Source organism: Tamandua tetradactyla, chromosome 15, assembly GCF_023851605.1.
Source record: "Tamandua tetradactyla isolate mTamTet1 chromosome 15, mTamTet1.pri, whole genome shotgun sequence".
In the NCBI taxonomy this organism is placed as follows: Eukaryota; Metazoa; Chordata; class Mammalia; order Pilosa; family Myrmecophagidae; genus Tamandua; species Tamandua tetradactyla.
In genome coordinates, this window is record NC_135341.1 from 41,853,455 (window position 1) to 41,871,342 (window position 17,888).

Genomic DNA, 17,888 nt, shown 5'->3' on the forward strand with positions numbered 1-17,888 from the left:
TGAGTGATAAGAAAGGTGGGCTAAAGGGCTAAAGTGGCCTGGATCTCGTGGAGGGCGGGAAGCAAGAACTGGGCTTTCCCAGACTTCAGGAAAGGTTCACCAGCCAGGCAGAAGCCCTGGGTCTGCACCAGGGCAGAGGGCTTCCTCCTTTCCCCTCCCCAATAAGTCCACAAACAAACCAGGTGATTGAACTTTTCCTTCTGATTCTTACTTTGAAAGTCCTTCCGGAAAGGAAAATTCACAAAAAATACAGCATAAGAATTTCCTTTGAGTCATTTTCTGTCTGATCTTTATTCACATTTGTTTGTTGGTGCTGTACTGAATTCCTGTAGTCGGAGCTAAGTGAGTCTCCCGGGGGAGACCGGTGACCAGAATCCCATCCCCTGGCAGGAGATCTTCAGGTTTGGTTGTCTTTTATAAGATAAGGGCCAGACTTTCCAGGGGGTCACTGAATGGCATCTTGATAGACAGCTGGAAAATTGGAGCCACTCCAAACCAGACCAGAAAACAGACTTTAATATTACAGGTACAAATATTGCCTTAAATTCACAAGACATAGAAAAATATATACAAACTCTGGTTTAAAAGAAAAACAAACAATACACAATGGAGGAAGTGATGTGCAAGTCATCCCAGGAATCCGACTTTCTGTCTCTTGGGCCCCAGGCTTTCTTCCTTGTATAGGAGGCTCTGCAAGGAGGTGTGCAGCACCTTGCCCACTCGCTTGCCAGTCTGCAGCACAAAGGAAGGGAGCGAAGAGAGAACATGCTCAGTTGTGAAGTACACACTGACTAAGCAAAGCTTACCTTTCTGCTGGTTAGCCATTCCAATATTTTATACATTCCATCTGCCTTAGAGGACAGTTTTTTGATTAAAACAAATCAGAACAAAAACAAACCCCAAACCCTACCAACATAATGGTTACATTCTGGAAACACCTCCTTCAAAAAAAAAAAAAAGACAATGACCCCAAGCAGCAAGCAGGAAGCAGTAAAGGCCACCACAGCCATTAGTTCATGCGCAGCATTCCTGCTGCCATTATGGCAAGCAGGAAAGCTGTCAACCAAATCTGGACTTGAGTTTATAGCCGAGTCACAGTGTTCTGTACTGAGAAGGAAGAAGGACACTACAGAAAATCAGAGTCATCTGATGAAGAAACAGATGGTACCAAGAACACATTTAACAAGCAGTTTCTAATTCACCTCCCACCAAGCCTCTAGGGAGAACTGCTCAGCTGTGATCAAAGTATGTGTGGATGGGGTCTTTTGTTACTCCCATGAAGAGAGGGGCCAAGGGTGCGGGAGGGGGGTGTTGAAATTAAGGTACATCAAGAGGCCAAACCACTGACAAATTTAGTAACCAGTCCCTACACAACAGAAACAGGGGGCCCTGGAAAAAAACCAATACACGAAATCCTTTCCGTTACTCTACTTGCCATTAGGTTCATGAATCATTTTAAGAATGCATTTAATCAATTACAAACCTACAGTAATCCCATCAAGTCTTCCACCTTCCCAAAGCAGTTTTAATTCAGTTCTGCCACTGGTTCTATTTTCAACATGTTGAGAATGTTGGGGAGAAAGAACCCCATGTCCAGGCCCCTGCCCCAGTCCTCCCAGAGCAACAACTTTTGTGCTTCTCCCCTGACACCTCACTGTAGCATGGGATGAAACTATAAGCATTACTAAAATCTCTTATGAAAAGAGGATCTCCATCCAAAGGCTGGGAGTATCGATTCTATGAAATGGAAAGTCAGGGTAAGGTCCAAAATGACTCTGGAAAGATTTTTATCAGAAGAGAAAGAAAAAATGTCAAAGGCACCAAATAGCGACTACTGGTTATTCATATAAATGAAGGCAAGGAGAAAGGAAGAGAGAAGAGACATGTGAGACACAGGGCTTGAGAGGTCTTGAACACCTCTGACCCTAGAGTTGCAGAGACTGGGGGTGGAGGCCTGCACAATAATCACGAGGCAAAGGGTAAGACAGGGCTGCGGTCCCCCTAAACATGTTCTCTGGACCTCAACCCCAGAGCCCCAGGGGAGAGCAGGTTCACTGGAGAAAACTCTGGTTCCCTCACCCATGGTAGCCAGAGAAGACCAAGGCCTGGTTTATAAGGTTAAACTAGCACTGTGGCTAAGAATGGCACACAGTTTAAGTTTGCATCCTAGTCGAGCATTTATGACCTGTGACAAATTACTCTTTCTTCTGTGCCTCAAATTTTACTGTCTGCAAAAATAAAGATAATAATAATTATGTGACAGGAATGTTGAGGATTAAATGAGAAAATATATTTAAAGCACTTAAAACAATGTCTGACACGTAGTAAACTAACAATACATTTTTAGCTATTATTTGTTTATTGTTGTTGTTTAGCTATTAGAAGTCTCATAAAATTCCTGCTGGGCAAAAAAATAACGGGTTCTTTTTTTTTGGCATGGGCAGGCTCTGGGAATCGAACCCAGGTCTCCAATATGGCAGGTCCTGGCACAATTTTTTTTTTTAATTGTGAAAAGTAACATATACAAAAAAGCAATAAATTCCAAAGCACACTGAATTAGTTATAGAACAGATTTCAGAGTTTGGTACAGGTTACAGTTCCATAATTTTTTGTTTTTCCTTCTAGCTGCTCCGAGACACTAGAGACTAAAAGAAATATCAGTATTGTGATTTAGTAGTCATACTCATTTGTTAAATCCTATCTTCTCTGTTATAACTCCACTTCCTCCTTTGATCTTTCTCCCAATCTTCAGGGGTATTTGGGCTATGACCATTCTAACTTTTTCATGTTGGAAATGGCTGTCGATAATATGGAGTAGGGGATGGAGCTCGTTGATTTGCTGGAGAGGTTGGCCCCTGTGGGTTTCAGGACTCATCTAGCCTAAGAGCCAACCCATCTGGAGGTTGTAGGTTTCTGGAAAAAGGGTTCCTTCTAAAACGAAGTTTCAGAGTCAGTGGTCTAGAGAGGTCTGTGGGAGAACTTGTCACACTTTAAGGGTTTTTGTTTAAAAAATTTAACCAACTACCAAAATGTGAAGGATGCAGGGTGCCACGCACAGGTGTAGACACTGCACTCAGGGCACCTAACAGAGCTTCCAGAACAAGAGGTGACATGGCTGAGGACTTACGATGTGTCAGACACTCGGACATGTGCTTCACATCTACACCCTCACTTAGTCTTCACAACAATTTCAGTGCAGGGACTGCTACTATTATCCCTGTTTGGGGGATGAGGGGACTGTAGCAGAAAGGCTTAGTAACACAAAGCCCCAGGTCAGCATTTACTGCCTGGAGAGAAGGTCCTCAGAACCCATGTTCTAACCCTGCCTATTTTGTTCTTTTAAATAAGATGATTTGTTTTTTTAAAAGTATACATAAAGTGCTTAGATTCTCCAGGGGACAATCTTCTTTTCTATGAATGAAGAGGCTACCAAATAATGATCTCTGAGCATGTATTATAAGTAATATTAGATAACACAAAAAATCAGGTCCGGATAATCTGTTCCTGGCAATTCAGTCAGTTACTCAGTCCTCAAAGACTTCTGGAAAAGTCCAGTGGGCAGGGAAGGCCTCGGTATACCCTGCCCCACAAGGAAGACAGACACATCTACCCATCAGAGAAGAGCAGCTGGAGAAGTACCCTAAAGGTGCTGCCTAATCACCACGGAGCAATCTACTCTGCCAGAGGCTGTCCCATCACACCTGTGTGTCTTTGTTTAAACACTCCTAGACCTGTGAAGAATAGGGGAAACAATCACCCATCAGCCTTCTAGGTCCATCTTTATCTATTCCCTTCAAGGGACAGGAAGCGGTCATCCAGGAACTGAATTGCACAGTCAAATAACAAAAGCTTGGAATTTAGGGGTTACATGGGATTTTATGTTATCAAAGTCCACAGCACTCGTTTAGAAATGAGGAACTTTGGATCCTAGAAGGGAAGGGACCCACTGAAGACAAGTGACAATCATTGGCAGGTGTCCAGCTCACATCAGCCATTCTCCCAGCTCCAAGTCCAGAGTCAAGGATATGAGTGGGGAAAAACCGCATGGTGTGGTCTAGGAGATAGGAAGCAACTGGCTCTCTCAGCATCTGCCTCAGAACTAGAGACTCACCTCCATCATCTCAAAGACACTCTCTGGGTCCAGGCTGCCCTTCCCCACCTTCCTCATGCATGTCACGACCCCCTTGCTGGTCACAGACACCAGCAAGCTGGCCAAGGAACAGGCCTCCTCTTGAAGAGTGGCATCCACCACATGTCGACAGCCGATCTGCAAAGTCAGGGGAGCCCAGTACACTCGTGGGTAAGGCACATCCAAGATCCCCACCCCTGTATGGCCTTTCAGTAGAAATATTTATATTAGGCAAAGGATTTTTATTGTCCGTTCAAGATTTTATGTCAGAGTCTGCTCATATGGAAAACATCATAAAGGAATGTGCAACATTCCTTCGCAGGCCACGGTGTGAACAGTATAACAGAAAAATGACTGGAAACATGGGCGTGTGTACTTCAGAGGCCATCCACGTCAGAGACCACCAAGGGTTTCCAACAGAGGAGTATAAGGGACAAATTCACACACAGTCACAAGAGACATCTAACTGACAACAAGGGTGAATCAAGAGGGCCCATGCTCAGGGACATGCTCAAGCACAAGCCACGCACAGGTGGCACTGGTCAGTCCCAACATCCTTCTATCTGAGAGTTCACCATATCCCAGGCTCATGACATGACCTTTGTGCCATTAGATCTGACCCATTCAAAGTTACAAGATGAATTCTGTGTGGAATCAACAACCCCAGCTGACTCAGGCCTGTTTGGACAGCCTTGTGCAGTGCCAGTTATGTATTAGCATCAGCATGAAGTTAGGCCCCACAGGCCTTTGTGCTAACATAGAAACCATACTTGACATATTAGAAACCCAGGAGCAGCTTCAACCTCCTCATTTCATCAATGTGGATATCAGGACCCGTATCAGGAAGCTTACTGGGGGCAGGGTTAGTGGTAGGACTGACCCCTTAACTCAATCATCCTAGAGCTGGGGGAATTAAAGGAACTATGTACAAAAGGTGCTTTAGTGAAGTGCCTGCTAGGAAGAAGCTAAACAAATTCTGGCTATTATTACTATGGACCCACATATGTACTCCTGTGTCTCTACCACATCTTCCAATGAAAAGGAAAAGGAGCTGCTCATGGTTTCTAATATGACCAAATCACTGGATTTGGGGTAAAGTTACTTTTATATAGTTCATGAGGTTATTAAGTAACCTCAATGGCTTGGGATGTAGGGGACCCACACACTCACAGGGAAGACACAAACCATAAAGTACAAGTTCATACCTTGCACAGAGTGATGATACAGGGGACATTTTCAACAGTTAGCCGGATGCAATCATAAGGGTCATCAGACAGTTCAATGTCCTTTGATCCCTCTTCATCTTCTAGAACACGAACCCTTGGTATCCTGTAAGCAGGAACACAATTAAAATTCCCATTTACTGAGATAAAGAAAGATAACTTATTTTTCTTGAGCTGGAAAACAGGAGTCAGAATCCTTTGATCTCACAACAGAAAGTCACAATGTGTCTATACTTATCATCCTCATTGTCACCACCTGTTAAAAGTGCTCAAGTGACACTGCCATGCAGTGGGGAAAGGCAGTTTTTAAAAAAATAATGCTGGGTCAATCAGACAGCTACATGAAAAAAATGGATCTTGATCCCTACCTCATACCACACACGCAAATTAATTCAAAATGGAGTTCAGATGTAAAGGTGAAAGATAAAAGGAAGTTTTTAGAAGAAAACTTGAGAACATTTTCAAGACCTTGGAGTAGTCAAATATTGTTTGAAAAGGATGCAAACACTACTTACTATTCTGTTATGGATGGCAACTTCCTTTCCTTCTCCAGCACAGCCCAAGCAGAGGTTGCTGCTAATGGGACATGGCACATAGGCCCCAACATGCCAGCCCTTAACAGTGGGTAGGAGCGCCGGACCCACACCCTCACTAGTCTCAGCCAAAAGTCTGGTGGCAGTTAGGGGTGGGGAGTCTACAATTTTCATTTTCAGCAAATATTCCATCCCACGATTTCTGACCTAAATGTATTACTTTGCTTTTGTTTGTTTTGTTTTAAATTACACAGATTGTCAAAATTCACCATGCAAAAATTCTAAAATACAAAGGAAACGTTACATCACCCATAATACAAGCACTGAGAATTATAATGACCATTTTGGTGTGTATGTGTCTGTGTGTGTGTGTTACACACACACACACACACACACACACACACACAGCCAGACATATTAAATACAAGAATTACAAATACAAAACACAACAAAGCAAACCAATAAGCAACAAACAAGGATGAGAAGATTTTATTATCTAGTAAATGGTTTTCCATATTAATAACTCTAAATATGCCACTACCTGGATTTCAGTAACCTATCCTGGGATATTCAAGTTGTTTCCAATTTCTTATCACTACAAAGAAGCTGTAATGAACATCCTAGAATGAACATCTTTGCTCACTTACCCTATTATTTTCTTAAGATATATCCCAAGAAGTTTCTAAACCTCACTTTCTAATACCAAGATTCCCTGTTATCCTAGTGTAAACTCATGGAATGTATTCCCCCCGCACCACCCCCCCCCATTCATTTTCAAATGCTGCAGATGTCCCTCAAAGTACCTGGTGCATATAAGGGGAAAGCTCTATAATCAAACAGAGGAAATGCTGACTCCAAAATAGCTTAGCAGTATGTCCCTTGCTACATAGCCCATGGAAGAAGCTGAACCACACTGATATAACCACTTCCAGCTCTTCACTTAAACCAAAGAGCAGGCACTACTCTGCTTTTAGAACATTCATTTTTGCAATCAAGAAATATATGACAGTTCCTGGTGCCTGCCCATGCAAAAAAAAAACCAGAAATATGTGAGCACTCACTAAGTGACAGGCACTGTTCACGGTGCTGGGGATATAGCAGAGTACAAAACAGGCAAAATTCCCTGCCCATTTAACCAGCAATAGTATTTAGACAGTTGGTCTGTAGTTGATTTCTACTCTTTTTGCTTCTCTGCAATTTTTGAATATTTTTCTACTTGGTACATGTTTACTTATGAAAATAACAGTACAAAAATAAATACAGAAATACACAGTTTTAACTTATGAAATGAAATCTCTTTCTCCTCGAGTCTAACATCAGATAACACCATTTTCAACACCAAAACTTTTTGTTACATTCACCTTATGAGCTATAGTAGATATCTCCTCAGTGTTTCATCACGAGCATTGGCTCAAGTTCTCAAGGTCCCAAGGGGCTACTTCCAGGAAGGCTTACCTTGTACTGAAGAGAGCGGCCTTTACAGCAATGGAGATGGCATCAAACAAATTTCCACCACATTCCAGCAGCTGAAGGAGATAAGAATGGAGGGGAGAAGCAGCAGCAGGCATCAGTTATTACTTTAGATACTATTCAAGTTAAAGGACATCAATTTCTAAGAAATGCTGATGGGGTGTGTACTTACAAAACAAAGGTAAACAGTACATGTGACTGCTCTGTGGCTAGTCAATCAGTAGATGCATGTCATTGGCACTCACCCTAACTACAAGTGCCGCCTTTTTTATAGCTCTGCTCACGCGCACCACATGTGCAAGGTCACTGCTGGCCCCTGTGCTGGTGCCACCACTTAGAGGCCTTGGCAGCTAATCTTTCATATTCCTCCAGTCATATGGGCCCTTTGCAAAGGCTTAATCACCTTTATTTTACTCCAAATAGTTCCTGATTGTATCGCAAGTCTTACCTGATATACACCTGGCTTCCAAACAAGGAAAAAAGGGTGTCCAATGATGTTGCAGCTGTCTCCAGATTCACATTTATTAGTGTAACAAGGCTTTGTAGTTACCTACTGTATATAATTATCAACATACATCTGACGTCTAAACTTGTAACACCACACTTTTTACATAAATTATAATAAAAACTAAGATCTCTCATACATGTGCTTGCCAGGAGGAAAAGCACTGATCACAATCAAACATACTCTCCTAGCAAGGAAGGTTGGAACATATTACTAAGGCAAAAGCATGCATTGCTCTGACCTTATGAGAAGATGTGCCCTGAGGTTATGGAAAAGAATCAAGAGGGCTATCCCAAGTAAAAAAATGTGAGGAAGCCACAAGAAGAAAAAAAAGTACTGTATTTCTTTGTGCATGTGTTTGTTTAGAGTCTGTCTCCTCTTTACCTCAACTGAATTCCTGAGAGCGAGTACCCTGTTAGTTTTGTTCATTTCTTTATCCCCAAAGCTCTGCAGAAGAGCTGACAGGCAGGAGGAGCCTGGTAACTACTTGTAGAAGACAGGCAGACCTAACTCAACTAATTTAGTGTTTACATAAAATCTGGAACACCTCATTCAGATACCTCATTCATGCCCAGAGCATGAACTACTTTCCAAGCAAATCTCAAGTCCACAAGCCTTCTCTCCTACATCCTTGCAAAACACTGCATATCATCAGTTCCTTTCCCTGCTAGGTTACTACCTAGCTTTGTGAATGCAGCTCACCTACCTAGCAACTGGACTAGCTCTTCTCTATTCTAATGGTTGTTCAGGTGTAGATTGCTACATGGTGAAGGGACTGCAGGCCAGATTAAGTCAGGCTGCCTGAATGTGATTCCTGTCTTCACCAGTTAGCTATGTGACCCAGGATGTTACTTAACCTTTCTGTGCCTTGGAGAGGATAACAATCATACCTATCTCATATAACAGAGTTGTTATAAAGGTTGAATGAGTGATTATCTGTATTCAGGATGTCTGGCATGGAGTAAGCATTAGCTAAGTGTTTTTAAATAAATACTGATAAAAAAGAAAAATAAATAAATACTGATCACTCTTTCACTTTCCATTTTTTGTCTCTCACAGACTTTCTGAAGATGTGTGCTACATGTTCTCAGTGACAGCAGAGGTTCCTAACCCTGGCTGTGCATAACAATCACCAAGGTGAGGTGATACAAGTGAGGCCCTAGAATCTGTGCTGTATTCCAGTCCCTATGCGGTGATGAGGATCAGCCTGGACCTTTTACACTCTGCAGTTCCACAGTACTGCCTTACGCAAAGAAATGCTGACATCTGTTATGGCAGGTAGAGAGGACCTCAGAGAGCACCTCACCCAAACCTTACATGACAGGTGAGGATGCGAAGCCCTTTTATCTCTCGTCTGGCAACCCGACTCCTTGTGCAGTGCTTCTTCTGCTTTCCTACACTGTGTCCCATTAAGGCTGGACACAAACTTTGAATTCCAACCTTTTAGTTTATTACCTTTGATGAGATCAAGAAGGCCAAATACTAAACCCCGAGTACCACTGAGGAGCCCCGTAGAAGGACAGGTGGCTAATCGGCCTGCCTCCTTCTACAGGATATGAAGGAATGAGTCTGCCTCCAGGCCTTGGGTCTGCAATCCTGATTCCTCATGATGCTCTCTGGAATTCAGCAGTGTGGGTCTGACACCCACCCTTGCCACTTTCTGGCTATGTGTCCATTGAGCTATGCTCTCCCCCTCAGCAAAGCAAAGCCATACTTCTCTAGAGGGTGGTTGGCAGGGTTAAAGGAGATCACATTCTTAACATTCCTGGCACACAATAGGAACTCACAGATCTTACCTTTCTCTCTCTGCTGCCAGTCAGGCCCAGCCTAGCAAGAACCATTCTGTAAACATTAGTACAGCCAAGAACCAGGAGCGAGAGTAGGTGGGATATGGGGATACTGGGATGTCTACAAAGGCCCAGAGAATGGGAGACACAGTTCGTTGAGAGACCCCAGGCTGTGGTCCAGAGAAGGTTGTGGGTATCCACCACTCTCTCCAAGAGATAATTCTTATCATGGGGGTGGTGGTGGGGAGAACGAAACTGGAGACCTCCCCCTTCAGATGCACACATCCAAGAATGGTCCTTTTAGGGGAACAGTATAACTTATTCTGATGGCATTTTAGGGATGAGAGGTTTGTTTCATAAGGCAAACATTCAAACCATATATAAGGAAATACAGCCTAACAAGTGCCTACAAAAACCCTCCTGGATGCACCTAACTGTCCCCTCAGACACCCAGGTTCAGTTTCCTGTCACCACATATAGCCAGGAGCCAGGTGCTGCAATGACTCCTTGCTGTCTCTCTCACGCACAATGCCATGAACCATGTTCTGGTCTCGTTATCCAATCCCAGGGCCCATTGCAAGACAGCCTTGTGATCTATTAACTACCAAAGGGCACTTTTACATAGTCAGTGTGAAAAAGTCCTAACAGCTACCCCATTTGGGGTAAAAACTGATGCCACTGAAAAAATATGAAAAGCCAAGGGAGTGAATATTCTATGAAATGGAATTTCTACTCTCTTGCCCTATGTCCTGGCAATATCAACACTCGGTATATACCCAGAAGTGTTGAGGGCAGTGACACAGACAGAGATTTGCATACCAATGTTCATAGTGGCACTATTCACAATTACCAAGAGATGGAAACAATCCAGATGCCCATCAACAGACGAGTGGATAAACAAAATGTGGTATGTACATACAATGGAATATTATGAAGCATTTAGACAAAATGATGTCCTGAAACATATGACAACATAGATGAACCTTGAAGACATAATGCTGAGTGAAATAAGTCATAAACAAAAGGACAGATACTGTATGATTCCATTATTATGACTCTGATAAAGTTGCCAGTGTTTTGGAGCAGCTGGAAGGAAAAATCTAAGTTGAGGGCACAGTAGCCCACCATAAACTCTGGGAACTCTTCTGTAGCTGCCTGTTGAAGTGTGCTTTGAAAATTGTTACTTTTTTTCTTTCTTATCTTTGTATATATATATCTTACAACTAAAAAAACAATTAAAAAAACTATAGGCAGTTATAGTAACATTAGACAATATATTTAGTAACATAGCTCACTATTATAGCAAGGTTGATATTTGTAGTAACTTTTTACTTGATATTTTGAGAATGCACAGTTTTGATAGTTAATCATATGGTATTTAAGATATTGTTTAATATTTAGAGTTCCAGTAACTCTGATATCCGTGTTAGTAAAATTTTTTCCTTCCTTCCTTTAATTTAATTTTTTCCATGGGCAGGCACCAGGAATCGAACCGAGGTCTATGGCATGGCAGGCGAGAACGCTGCCTGCTGAGCCACCGTGGCCTGTCTTGCTTTGATTTTAAATTGGTTTATGAAACATATTGCACAAACAGGCTTTATGATGATTACTTAGATATATATTTTTTAATATGCCTATGGATAAGCTAACTAAGATATCCATTTTAGGTGGTTAAGATTTCCATATGTTAATAGTAAAAATATTTCTATCTTCATATTTTCCTGAAATATGGAAAACATTTAGTAGCATAAGTCATTACTATAGCAATGCAGATAATTGTAAGAACTTTCTACTTGATATTTTGAGAACATTCAGTTTTGTCGGCTGATCAAATGGTATCTAAATAAGTTTTTAATATTTAGAATTTAAGAACTTTGCTATTTGAATATGCAAATTTTTACCTTGTTGTCTTAAGTTTAAATTCGTTTATGAAACTTTGCTGGTTTGAAATGATGTATGTACCCTAGAAAAGCCATGTTTTAATCCTGATCCCATTTTGTAAAGGTAGCCTTTTCTAATCCCATTTCAGTATTGTATGCTTGAAACTGTAATTAGATCATCTCTCTGGAGATGTGATTTAATCAAGAGTGGCTGTTAAACTGGATTAGCTAGAGGCGTGTCTCCATCCACTTGGGTGGGTCTTGATTAGTCTCTGAAGTCCTATAAAAGGGGAAACATTTTGGAGAAAGTGAGAGAGATTCAGAGAGAGCAGAGAAGAACGACATAGTCATGAGAAGCAGAGAGCCCCCAAGCCAGCGACCTTTGGAGATGAAGAAGGAAAACGCCTCCAGGGGAGTTTCGTGAAACAGAAAGCCAGGAGAGAAAGCTAGCAGATGATGCCTTGCTTGCCACCTGCCCTTCCAGCCGAGAAGAGAAACTGTGACTGTGTTCACCATGTGCCTTCTTACTTGAGAGAGAAGCCCTGAACTTCATCGGCCTTCTTGAACCAAGGTACCTTTCCCTGGATGCCTTTGATTGGACATTTCTATAGACTTGTAGTAACTGGGACATTTTCTTGGCCTTAGAACTGTAAACTAACAACTTATTAAATTCCCCCTTTTAAAAGCCATTCCATTTGTGATATATTGCATTCGGGCAGCTAGCAAACTAGAACAGAAACATACTGTGCAAACACAAAACACAGGCTTTATAATGATTATATGGAAACTTTATTTAAATATGCCTATGGCTAAGCTAACTAAGACATCTATTTTTGATGGGTCTAACGTTTTGTTTTCTTAAATTAAAAAAAAATGAATGCATTAAAGTTATTACAAATTAAAAAAAAAATGTCTACTCTCATAACCCAGTTGGGGGCCAGGAGGATACTGGAAAAAGGTGGATCATCAGACAGTAACAGATTGGTTTTTTTTTTTTTTTTAAGTAAATGTGTCTTTAGTAGAAGTATAAAAACACAGATGAGTATACATTGAATATTTGTTTAAAAGGTAGACTCTGCCTAAGGACTATTCAGAACAGTTACTAAAAATAAATCATAGGAGAGTCACTTTTTGAATCCAGGTGATAAGACTGGATTGCGACTACCTTGCTTCAGACATGAATTCAGCATATTCAGTATAATTTTAGATTTAGGATAAAAACCTTCTCCCCAAATAAGTCTATCCCCTACCTCACGTGCACAGAGCACAAGCCCATAAAGGAACCCCTCCATAGACAGAATTACGTGAATGATAAAAACTGATCTATCTCCTTATTAATTTGAATTTTTAATGCTATTAAAATTCATTTAAAACTTTTCTGAGGATGACAGTATTTTAAAAGTTCATGCCTTCTTCCAAAAACAAAACTTTAACATTAGAGAATAAATCTAAATGAAAGCCTTAAAAAAAGAAAGGTCTACAGATGACTAGACATAGTGCACATTCGCCACCCGACACTCCTGCTCTCCATATCTCTGCTCATGGAGAGAAAGTGATGTTCTGAATTGAATGTCCCTACATTCTTCAGCTTTGTAAAAGCCTTCACTAATAGAACATGCTTTTGTTGCTTTGACTTTGCACCTAAAAGTGTACCAGATGCAGGGACTTGAACAGATATATTTGTGGATCAATGTTCATAGGAGCATTATTCACCCTAACCAAAAGGTAGAAGCAACCCAATTGTCCAACCACAAGTGAGTGGATAAAACAAAACATGGTACATACATACAATGGCGTACTATTCAGCCATGAAAAATAATGAAGTTCATCCATGTGACAACATGGATGAACCTTGAAAACATCAAAAGGATATATATTGTATTCTCCCACTGATGAAACAGTTAGAATATGTCAAGTCATAGAAAGAAATTAGAATCCAGGTAACCAGGGGCCTTGTGGGGAAAGGGAATTTTTGCTTACTTGGTAGATTTCTGTTCAAGATGAAGGAAAAATTTTGGTAATGAATGTTTACGTTTAAACATTTGCACTAATTTAAACATAAAAAAGGGGAAATTTTAGATTGAATATATATTACACGATAAAAATTTTTAAAAAACAAAACAAAAATCATAGAACTGTATAAAACAAAGAATAAACCCTAATGTAAACTATGTACTATAGTTAACAGTATAATTATAATAGTGTTTCATAAATTATAACAAAGGTACCCCCACTAATGTAAGTGTTAATAGGGAACACTGTGTGCGTGTAGGGGTGAGGTATGGGAACTCTACTTTCTGCATGGTTTTTCTGTAAACTTAAAACTGTTCTTAAAAAACAAGCAGGGCGGGCCACGGTGGCTCAGCAGGTAAGAGTGCTTGCCTGCCATGCCCGAGGACCCGGGTTCGATTTCCGGTGTCTGCCCATGTAAAAAAATAAAAAATAAGTTAAAAAAAACAAGCAAACAAACAAACAAAAAATCCATACCAATTCCCCTCACTGGGCTGTTCTCCTACAAAGTCACAGAGTGCACAAATACCATGGGAGATTCAGCAGGATAACCAAGGGACAGTTGTAGCATACTGCAATACTCATGTTTTTAACTTCTAGGCTGGGGATGGGAGTGGGGTGGAGACAGTGACCCTCAGGCACAGGATGGAACTTGAAAGTTCAGCTACGAAACCTGACTCTTTTTTTTTTTTTTATTAACGAAAAGAAAAAAAAAAGAAATTAACACAACATTTAGAAATCATACCATTCTACATATGCACTCAGTAATTCTTAACATCATCACATAGATACATGATCATCATTTCTTAGTACATTTGCATCGGTTTAGAGGAACTAGCAACACAACAGAAAAAGATATTAAATGTTAATATACAGAAAAGAAATAAAAGTAGTAATAATAGTAAAAAAAAAAAAAAAACACCCTATAGCTCAGATGCAACTTCATTCAGTGTTTTAACATGATTACTTTACAATTAGGTATTATTGTGCTGTCCATTTTTGAGTTTTTGTATGTAGTCCTGTTGCACAGTCTGTATCCCTTCAGCTTCAATTACTCATTATCTTACCCTGTTTCTAACTCCTGCTGGACTCTGTTACCAATGACATATTTCAAGTTTATTCTTGAATGTCCTTTCACATCAGTGGGACCATACAGTATTTGTCCTTTAGTTTTTGGCTGGACTCACTCAGCATAATATTCTCTAGGTCCATCCATGTTATTACATGCTTCATAAGTTTATCCTGTCTTAAAGCTGCATAATATTCCATCATATGTATATACCACAGTTTGTTTAGCCATTCTTCTGTTGATGGACATTTTGGCTGTTTCCATCTCTTTGCAATTGTAAATAACGCTGCTATAAACATTGGTGTGCAAATGTCCGTTTGTGTCTTTGTCCTTAAGTCCTTTGAGTAGATACCTAGCAATGGTATTGCTGGGTCGTATGGCAATTCTATATTCAGCTTTTTGAGGAACCGCCAAACTGCCTTCCACAGTGGTTGCACGAACCTGACTCTTTATAGGTTATACCCAGGCTGTCAGTTCCTATCTTCTGAAAACCATACACCAAGGTACATTCTGCTTACCAGAGATTAAAAAGGCAACTGGACTTGCAATTTCATTATTTTTACCCATTAGCATTAGCATTCTGAAAAAACCCAATAAAACCCTGTTGGACAGTAGTAACCACTGCTATCTTCTGACTGTGCTTTATCCATATCTGTCACATTAATTTTATCCATAAAGCCCTACTCTGTTCCATATGAGGCCACTAATCAGAGACAGCCAGGCTGTTCCTCTTCAGGAAGTTCACTCTAAGTCCATAAAATCTGCTTTATCTCCAGGATCATTAAAGAATTTGTTTGATCAATGGCTTAACCATATGATCTCAATCTGAAGTGGAACATGCAGTTCCTAATCTCAAAGTTCATAACATTTAATGAAAAGGAATAAAACAGACCTAACAAGCAGTTGTCTGCTACGTGATTACACAAAAGGAAAATTAATTACAGCTGTAGACAGAAGTTACTGTCAAGTGCCAAAAATCAGGGAAAGTCAGAGTGATTTGAATAGTGAATAAAAAAGTATTTGCAAAGTCCCCTTCAGGGAATGGTGAGAAAGGGGGAAAATTCAACTTCTCCAAGTTGAATTCTTGATATTCTCACAAGCAGTGCGGACAACCAAAGCAATAGGCTGAGTCCCCAGTCTTGGGGTCTGTTCATATGAAACTTAACCCCACAAAGGATAGGTCAAGCCCACTAAAAATTAGGCCTGAGAGTTACCCCCAAGAGAACCTCTTTTGTTGCTCAGATGTGGCCTCTCTCTCCAGCCAACACAACAAGCAAACTCACCATGCTCCCTCTGTCTACGTGGGACATGACTCCCAGGAGTGTGGACCTTCCTGGCAACGTGGGAAAGAAATTCTAGAATGAGCTGAGACTCAGCATAAAGGGATTGAGAAAAACCCTAGAATGAGCTGAGACTCAGCATCGAGGGATTGAGAAAACCTTCTCAACCAAAAGGGGGAAGAGTGAAATGAGACAAAGTTTCAATGGCTGAGAGATTCCAAACAGAGTCGAGAGGTTATCTGGAAGTTTATTCTTACGCATTAAGTAGATATCACCTTGCTACCCAAGATGTAATGGAGAGGCTGGAGGAACTGCCTGAAAATGTAGAGCTGTGTTCCAGTAGCCATGCTTATTGAAGATGATTGTATAATGATACAGCTTGCACAATGTGACTGTGTGATTGTGAAAACCTTGTGTCTGATGCTCCTTTTATCTACCTTGTCAACAGACGAGTAAAACACATAGAAAAAGAAATAATAGGGGGAACAAATGTTAAAATAAACTTAGATTGAAATGCTAGTGATCAATGAAAGGGAAGGGTAAAGGGTATGATATGTATGAATTTTTTTGTTTTCTTTTTACTTCTTTTTCTGAATTGATGCAAATGTTCTAAGAAATGATCATGATGAATATGCAACTATGTGATGATATTGTGAATTACTGATTATATATGTAGAATGGAATGATCATATGTTAAGAATGTTTGTGTTTCTTTCTTGTTATATTTTTTTAAAAATTTAAAAATTAATAAAAGAATTAAAAAAAAAAATCAGGGAAAGGAGTATTGGGGAGGGAAACAACAGAGGAAATGCAGTACAAGACAGGAAGGCCTCCCAGAAGAGCAGACTCTGTAGGAGTCAAGGTCTCAGAGTCCTCAGTTGAGAAACAAGGGGCTCAGACAGATGGGCTCTAGGATGCTTTCAAGGGAGGCGTGGCAATAGTGAGTCAAGAGCAGATGTCGGTGTCAAATGGACCCAACTTTGAGGCCCAATTCCACCACTCACAAGCTGAGACCCCTTGAGCTAGTTACTTAACCTCTCTGTATCTCCGTTTCTTTGCTAGCAAATGGGGGAATAGTGGCCACTCTCAAAGGGCTTTTCAGGTTAAATGAAAATGCATGTAAAGAGTTTATAATCTTTCCAAGCAGAAGAATGTGTCAACTTGTCTGAACTCTGCCCATCAACTCTATCTGGCACCATGTAGAATGTGTTACTTTTTTCTTTCTCCTTATCCGACAACTTTTGTAGTAATTGTAAGTACTATCATGATATGACTGTCTATAATTTTATTACAGGATGACATGTGCATGCTACTGCATACACACAATTTTATTATAGGATAACATATGCATGACATACCTGAAAAAACAGGAGCCTCTCTTTTCCTAACTAATCTCACTCTGGAAGTCACAAACAAAGCATAGGGAGGAGAGTAGGCAAACTGGTCTCCAACAAAGTTAGAAAGCGGCTGGTACAGCAACATGATACGTACCAGCACATCCACATAGAGAATCCAGCAGTGCTCCCGAGGACTAATGCAGAGAGACTTCAGGTCGACGCTGCTCTTATTGTTAAATATCCGGTAAAGGGTGTTAGCAATTTCTGTGCCAAGGTCATCACCTCCTCGACCTTCAAATTCAGGTGTGGCATTGGCTGAACTAAACAGAAAAGCAACAGAAAAGCTGGATGAGTCTTTCCAAATATAATCACCAAAGGTGCAAGATTTTACTCCAGTTTCCCTGTGCAACGCTGCAATGTAGCCAGGAGCTATAAGGAAAGTCATTAAATGAGAAGATGATGGCAGCTTTCACCTCTGTATCCTCTAGACACACACAATGATCCAGGCCAGCATTTTGCCCTTGATTTGTCAGCGCATATGACAGGAGAAGCCACATTTATCCAAAGAGAAACGGGAGCAATGGTAAACTGAAACTTGGCTGGTAATAATTAACTTACTTATCTTGAGAGTATAATAAATACTGTCCTCTGGCAGGCCGTGGAAG

The 17,888-nt window shown here is 40.6% G+C and overlaps 1 protein-coding gene across 2 annotated transcripts in view; it reads right to left on the reverse strand.

Moving 5' to 3' along the window:
- Positions 1–498: 498 nt before the first annotated feature.
- The window catches only part of EXOSC7 (exosome component 7), a 46,148-nt gene continuing 28,758 nt past the window's right edge, over positions 499–17,888 (reverse strand). Inside the window, exons 4-8 of one of the 2 annotated variants that reach the window (XM_077129583.1) lie at positions 17,378–17,543; positions 7,341–7,411; positions 5,335–5,458; positions 4,112–4,267; positions 499–732 (exon numbers count right to left, since the gene is read on the reverse strand). In XM_077129583.1, the coding sequence (XP_076985698.1) occupies positions 628–732; positions 4,112–4,267; positions 5,335–5,458; positions 7,341–7,411; positions 17,378–17,543 (622 nt within the window). In that variant the 3' untranslated portion in view covers positions 499–627. The remainder of the gene's footprint in view (positions 733–4,111; positions 4,268–5,334; positions 5,459–7,340; positions 7,412–17,377; positions 17,544–17,888) is intronic. The other variant, XM_077129584.1, reaches the window with a different exon arrangement.